This window comes from Perca flavescens, chromosome 3 (assembly GCF_004354835.1).
Source record: "Perca flavescens isolate YP-PL-M2 chromosome 3, PFLA_1.0, whole genome shotgun sequence".
Taxonomy (NCBI): Eukaryota; Metazoa; Chordata; class Actinopteri; order Perciformes; family Percidae; genus Perca; species Perca flavescens.
The window spans coordinates 4762362-4770312 of record NC_041333.1 but is presented as its reverse complement, the minus strand read 5'-3'; the positions used below and the strand labels follow the sequence as shown (position 1 = coordinate 4770312).

Below are 7951 nucleotides of genomic sequence, written 5' to 3'. Positions count from 1 at the left end.
AGGTAAAAAAAATAATAAAAAAAAGCCTTGCCAACAATATTAGCTTCAAAGTATAGAATGTTTTACAATGAATATGTACATCATGATATAACACGCTTACAGGAGTAAGCATCTAGTGAGTGGAAATCCATTCGAACCACCTCTGAAAAAGAGATTAAACATTTTAGTTAACAAGCATTCATTCCCTTCCAACATACTAAATTCAGGACAGATTTATTTTATGGAAAAACATCTGAAAAAGCACTCAGGTTTCACCACACAAAGCTACAATTTCATATTTAATCTCATACATCAGATACAAATGCCTTTTTGTCTTGTTGGGAGTGGTGGACATTGGGCTTTCTATGGAACATTACTGCCATCTAGCGTGTTTGTTGTGCAACTGCTTGCAGGATACAGCACTACATAGACATATTTGTGGTGCTCTGCCATATTATATTGTTTCTTGATTGAAATTAAATCTTGGTGGGAAAAAAATAAAGCTAAAATAGTTGTATTTTATTTATAGAATAATAAAATAATTATATAATATATAATAAAAAAATCATAAAGAGTACGTGTAATGACTTTCCTTGATTTGACACTCTCTTCTAATGTATAGTTGGCCAATTCTGAAACAGCTGGATACCACAGGAAAAGTATCTCCGTGTTGTTAAAAGAGACTTAAGTAATTGTCATGTCAGAATGTCTCTAATATTTGTAACAATAACAACCACCAGGATGTACTCATTGCTTTTACACAAAATACTGAGGTTTGCTGGCCCTAACATGCTGATTTTATTGTAGTTTAGTTCAGTTCAGAGATCTTCAACAGGTCCTCAGAGTCAAACTTAAAATATGTCTAAAGAAATATGCATTAACATGAATTCAACATACTATTAGTAAAGATAAATAAGCCTATATGTAAAAAAAAAAAAAAACTCAATAACATTAAAGATACACTTACATATGATACAGGTAGGCTTATGGATTTTACATTAAAACATGATGCTACAGTGAGAAATGAGAAAATAAGTATTTGAACACCCTGCTATTTTGCAAGTTCTCCCACTTAGAAATCATGGAGGGGTCTGAAATTGTCATCGTAGGTGCATGTCCACTGTGAGAGACATAATCTATTTAAAAAAAAAAAAAAAAAAAAAAAACAGAAATCCCAATATATGATTTTTTAACTATTTATTTGTATGATACAGCTGCAAATAAGTATTTGAACACCTGAGAAAATCAATGTTAATATTTGGTACAGTAGCCTTTGTTTGCAACTACAGAGGTCAAACGTTTCCTGTAGTAGGTTTGCATACACTGCAGCAGGGATTTTGGCCCACTCCTCCACACAGATCTTCTCTAGATCAGTCAGGTTTCTGGGCTGTTGCTGAGAAACACAGAGTTTGAGCTCCCTCCAAAGATTCTCTATTGGGTTTAGGTCTGGAGACTGGCTAGGCCACGCCAGAACCTTGATATGCTTCTTACAGAGCCACTCCTTGGTTATCCTGGCTGCGTGCTTCAGGTCATTGTCATGTTGGAAGACCCAGCCTCGACCCATCTTCAATGCTCTAACTGAGGGAAGGAGGTTGTTCCCCAAAATCTCGCAATACATGGGCCCGGTCATCCTCTCCTTAATACAGTGCAGTCACCCTGTCCCATGTGCAGAAAAACACCCCCAAAGCATGATGCTACCACCCCCATGCTTCACAGTAGGGATGGTGTTCTTGGGATGGTACTCATCATTCTTCTTCCTCCAAACACGGTTAGTGGAATTATCACCAAAAAGTTCTATTTTGGTCTCATCTGACCACATGACTTTCTCCCATGACTCCTCTGGATCATCCAAATGGTCATTGGCAAACTTAAGACGGGCCTTGACATGTGCTGGTTTAAGCAGGGGAACCTTCCGTGCCATGCATGATTTCAAACCATGACGTCTTGGTGTATTAGCAACAGTGACCTTGGAAACGGTGGTCCCAGCTCTTTTCAGGTCATTGACCAGCTCCTCCCGTGTAGTTCTGGGCTGATTTCTCACCTTTCTTAGGATCATTGAGACCCCACGAGGTGAGATCTTGCATGGAGCCCCAGTCCAAGGGAGATTGACAGTCATGTTTAGCTTCTTCCATTTTCTAATGATTGCTCCAACAGTGGACCTTTTTTCACCAAGCTGCTTGGCAATTTCCCCGTAGCCCTTTCCAGCCTTGTGGAGGTGTACAATTTTGTCACTAGTGTCTTTGGACAGCTCTTTGGTCTTTGCCATGTTAGTAGTTGGATTCTTACTGATTGTATGGGGTGGACAGGTGTCTTTATGCAGCTAACGACCTCAAACAGGTGCATCTAATTTAGGATAATAAATGGAGTGGAGGTGGACATTTTAAAGGCAGACTAACAGGTCTTTGAGGGTCAGAATTCTAGCTGATAGACAGGTGTTCAAATACTTATTTGCAGCTGTATCATACAAATAAATAGTTAAAAAAATCATATATTGTGATTTCTGGATTTTTTTTTTAGATTATGTCTCTCACAGTGGACATGCACCTACGATGACAATTTCAGACCCCTCCATGATTTCCAAGTGGGAGAACTTGCAAAATAGCAGGGTGTTCAAATACTTATTTTCCTCACTGTATATGAATATGTAAAGAGTAGCTTAGTATTGTAGGGCACCATAAAAAAAGGAATGTGTATAGGCTTTAGGCCACCCTACATGTTATTGTTGGCTCAGTCAGGTTTAGTTAGTAATGCTTAGGCCAGTCACGTACAATGTGACAATAGTGTTTTCACCTAATTTCGAGAATTCACTTTAGATTGAGACATAGTGTCTGCACTATGATGAGGTTTGCCTCCATGTTAGAAGGTGAATGAACCTCCCCCAGCCAGCAGATGGTGATAATAATGTATACTTTTAGTAGAGTCACAGTATTCAAATCTCCAGGGAGAGATCTCTGTGGGTGAGAAGGTTACACTGTGGGAAGTTTCAGGTTTAAATCCCCAGCCAACTTTATGTAAAAACTGCAAGAAATGATTGACTCCTTAAACAATTATTAGCACGGCACCCATATTTAGACATTTATCCACCGAATGGGCCGGTGGACTGCTGTGGTAGCCAAAAGTGTGAATTTAATTGAAATGAATGTCACATTTCCTCTGTCGTTGCGCATTAGCGGAAATTAAGAACGTGTTTGTTGAAACGCTGAGAAGTTAATTAAGGGTAATTATGTTAAGAGGTTTAACATTTACATGAACTTACATTTTTCTAATCTCACAACACTTTGAGGTGTTTATGTTGCACGTGGTGTTTACCATGCCGGCTCGGAGTCCCAGATGAAATGTAAAATGAATCATGCAGCGCTGAATTCTTTCTCCAATGTGCTACACCGATAAAATCGTTTTTTTTCTTCCTTTGGCTAACATCTAAACAAATGAGACTGTAATTCCAATGTATTGGATTAGACACAGAACATGTTGATATAGATTTTTTTTATATTTAACCTTTATGTATTCAGGTAAGTCGATTGAGAACAAATTCTCATTTGCAACAACAACCTGTCACATTCACACAGTTCCAAATTCATACCTGGAAGCTGCCCAGTACAACCACAGTCTGATTTGCTGGCCACTGAGCAGCTCCGCTGGAGCAGTTGGAGGTTAAGGGCCTTGCTCAAGGGCACCTCAGTGGTGGTGATGAGGGCTGCTCTTTCACCTTCACCCAGATTGTATCCTGTCGGTCTGGGGATTGAACTGGCGACCTCCCGGGGTTACAAGCTTGCTTCTTTAACCTTTAGGCCACCACTGCCCCTATCAATCAGCATTGTATTTACAGTATATATTCTTTCCAAGCAACTTCTATAGCCTACATATTAGTCAATTCTATACATTACATTATTGAAATACGCTGTAACACCCGTATGATGTAATACAATGCAACACGTCAGCCAAGTAAACACTACTTGAAGTGTTCTGTTTTTATTTTTATTGTTTGTGTGTTGATTCAGCTATGTCATAGCTCATTACAAGACAGTTGCATCGGATTGCATTCTAATAATGTATCTAATTTATAAAGCACTTCTCAAACCCGGGGTTACAAAGTGCTTCACAGTTACAGATAGATGGTAAAAACACTTAAATAAAACAGACACAGGCAAGACCTCTTTTAACAAATAATAGCAAATAAGGTCAAGGAAGCATCAATAACAATTTAAAATGAGATTTAAAACACTCAACCGTTTGCTTATCTTGAGGACATACAGGAGTTTCTATCCACATGTATATATATTTATTCATTTACATATTGCCATTTTTTTTTATTACATGCAAATAACTTGACACAGCTTAACTCTGTACAAAACGGCATCAAAGCATTTGAGAGACGTACACCTTATTGCATGCAGTGTTTTGGCTTTGTGCCCTCTTGTATTCTGATTATCACACCTCAACATCCGAGATTGGCGCTGAACACAAAAACCAACACTGTTGTCACGGTAATAAAGACCAGCTTTATTTTGTCCTCTTACAATAGCTATATACATATAAGGCTTTTCCAACAAAGTGGGAAATCTGCCAGCTGAAAAAAACTCATTTCTGAGCTGTAAAATATTGGAAAACAAAACACAGCATCACATGTCGTCGTAATCATCATTTCAGCAGAACGAGTGTCTCCCTCTACAGAGAGCAGTGACTTACAGGAACCAAAAAAGTGCCTCGCTGAGAGATTGTTGCAGCATGTTGCGTCAAACAGTTCTCTGATATCATTTTCTAGCAAAAATTGATGATTAGTGGACTAAACCAACAACTAATTCTGCAGCTTGTATGCTTTCTTTTTGTATGAAAAAAATGAAAGTGTTAGAATGAAATGTCTTCATTAACAAAGTCCCAGATTAATGACATATCCAAAGGAACGGACTCACATACTCTGCTGACAAAATGGAAGCTTACACAAAATCAGATGTATTTTCATTCAGAATGTCAATAGATGTTGCCTGAGATAAAGAAAACCATATGCACATGTGGATCATTTTAAACAGAACAGTGTAGTCAGTGAAAACTGCGATGTTGAAAAGTACACAATATCCAGTTACTTGAAAAGCTTTGGGCTATTCCTTTTTGAAAGACACCATTTCAAGTTCCTTGTTTCTCTCAGGGGGAAAGTGACACATGGAGTTGTTGAGAGGGGATGATAGAGAGAAAAAAAAGTGTAAATCCAGTTGCAATATTACTTCCACAACAGATAAACAAATATAATACAGTAATATCCAACTCTCTGACTAGTGTTACATTTGTCACAGCAATTGTATCTCTTTTACCAGCACGTCTACCAGAACAGAATTGTCTGTTTCTCATAGAGATGAATAATTAGCTCTGTTATAACCGCCACTTAAATCATAAGTGACCTGAGGTATGGAGCAGTCTGTGAAGAAGTTGGGGAAGGCCAAAGTGCACAGTGCGTTATCCTCTATGGACCCGGAAGCAGCCTCAGAATGACAGTAAACAGGGGGCTGGGTTGGGCCTGTTCGTAGATTCTCCCCTACTTTCTTAGTGGGTACCGAGCAGCTAGTCCAGGGCTCAGAGTAGAGGAGACCCCCAACTAAATGGTGAGCATCGTAGGAAGCAGGATCAGGGCCTCCCATCTCTGGCTGCACCCGGACAGGCATACTTTGATAAAGGTCCTGGTCGCTGACCATGTTGCTGTAATCTGGCCCCAAGAGCTCGAAGAACTCCGCCGCCTCAGGATTGCCCCGCTCCAGGTCCTTCAGCGTCATCCCAGACGTGGAGCTGACTTTGGAGCAGTTGGCCGGCTCGGTGAAGAAAGAAGGGGGCAGATTACGATGCCTCAGGGGTGGTTTCTTGGCTTTCTCACCCCTTATATCCTTCACAGGGCTGAAGAGAGCAGCCAAGCTCTTGCTCTGTAAGTTGGCCTGGACCCCGTCACGTTTAGGTAGAGTTTTGCTCTGCAAGGGCTGAGCCAGGGGGGAACCCTGTCTCTTAACTGGGACTTCTGCTACATTTCCTGGGGTTATATTGCCGGTGCACCTTTTGATCTGCTTCTGTAGATACTTCCGGTGGTTGACTTTCCTCTTGGATTTCACCGGCTTGTCCAGAGCCAGCTTGATATTGCTGGAGGCCGAGTCTATGAAGCTCAGCAAGTCCCGAGTGGTCTCTTTGTAGTCCTCATCATTTTCTGCCTCACCGAGGAGACTCCCATCCAGACTTTTCTCCACCTCGTACTCCATCACAGAACAAGGGAAGCAGAAATTCATGAACTGAGGGTTCATGATTGCAGTCTGAACAGCCATTACTCTGTTGAGCCCAGCGGCTAATACACCTGTGGCATCCTGTGTGATCCCTGAACCAAAAATGTCTTCAGAGCATGTCTTTTTTCCTCTGACAAACACTTGGTCCTGATGCTGCTCATGAAGTTCCTGTAAACATTCCAGAGTAGAAGTGACGGGCTCTGAGGAAAGCGAGGGGATCTTTCAGGGGGCTGGACTAATGATGTCAGAACATCAAAGAGGAGGGGCAAAGAGACCGCAGGACTTAACTCTTTGCTTGTGCCTGACCACCTGCATCTAAGAGGGATTTGTCTGAAATTCCCTGCTGGGTTGAAGACAATAACCTCTGTCAGAACTCTCCCCCTCTAGTTTAACTGTTTGTGTGTGCTCTGAACCAAAAACGCTTTCATGAAACTGGAGGATATTACTGTGAGCGCTGAACGGTGAGCAGAAAAAGTCTTGGAAATCCTGATGGGTACAGTATTTCTGCTGGGTAGAATTGTTACACCGTCATCTCTCTAATTGAATTACAACAACAATCTGTTTTTATACACATGGTTATTCAACAAATTACATTTAAAACAACATTTTTGTTTTTATTAAAGTTAGATATCCACAAAAATGTCATTATTCATGTGATTCCTGCTTGCTTTTTTCAACACATTTTAACCACCATTTATACACCATGCCTACTTAGGAGTTCCCTGTCTGGATTATCAAACAGAAGTTAACTTGTAATCTAATTACTGTTCATTTAGGCACTGAAACATACCCAACTATCAAATCACGGCTATAAAGTAGCGAGAAAGGCTTCTTTTCTGTGGGAAAAATCTTTGTGCCCCAACAGATGCCACCATTTTGGAGAATCTTCCCAACTGCTTGCTTGTGTCTTAATCTGCTCATGGCAAAAGTTGATTTCTAGTGCATTCCCAGGCCAGTGGGAATGTCTGCCCTGGCCTGACAACTATTATGGGCTGCCTTTGACATAAAGCCCTACAGGGTCTAAATAGCCTCTATTCTTTGCCCGGCAGTGAAAGGGAGCTTTGTGCCAGAGATTCATTAAATTGCACCTCACAGCCCCTTCGTAAAATGGCTCTCAATAATGAACAGTCGATTTAACTAGAAAAGCTGCCGGAGCTGTTAAATTAAAGGGGAATAAAGTGCAGTTCAGGCTCAGTGTGCCAGAAGAAATGTTGACCTTAAGAAATCCTGGGTATGAAACTTCTGTTATAAACAATAACGTATTTACAGGAAGTTTCTTGGCCAGCAGTGAATACAATGGAGGATGTGTCCAAGAGCCAGATTGCTATGTTGCCAGCACTTATCCCAGTTTAAGTGGAATTTCAACTGAATTTCAAAGTGAATGGACAGTTGGGCATAGTTTGACTATACAATAAAAATTTGTAACTTGCTGTTACTACCGCACATGTATTTTTTTATTTGTTTACCAGAGAATGCAAAAGTCTCTATCTGATCACATTAAAACCTTCATTAATTATTCGTACTTTAAGTTCAGACACGCTGCGGCTGAATAACTGAACGAAGATCCCTCCTCTTACAAAAGTGCACGTTGAGGTGAGGCGGCGACTCGTTTAAGAGTTGGAGGGATGAAAAGAAAAGTCTGAAGCAGCGAGGGAGTGAGGCCGCTCCAAAAAAAAAAAATCTTTCTCATGTTAATTCCCGGTGGAGAATAGGGA

At 40.5% G+C, this 7951-nt stretch overlaps 1 protein-coding gene across 1 annotated transcript; it reads right to left on the bottom strand.

Moving 5' to 3' along the window:
- Positions 1 to 4548: 4548 nt before the first annotated feature.
- fam181b (family with sequence similarity 181 member B) lies at positions 4549 to 6825 on the bottom strand. The gene has a single exon (XM_028573939.1). It carries the CDS (start codon positions 6276 to 6278, stop codon positions 5322 to 5324), a length of 957 nt encoding a protein of 318 aa, XP_028429740.1. The 5' UTR covers positions 6279 to 6825; the 3' UTR covers positions 4549 to 5321.
- Between the last annotated feature and the right edge of the window lie 1126 nt (positions 6826 to 7951).

What these genes read in the sequence shown, in the direction of transcription:
- fam181b (XM_028573939.1), bottom strand. Translation starts at nt 6,278, where the DNA reads ATGGCTGTTCAGACTGCAATCATGAACCCTCAGTTCATGAATTTCTGC.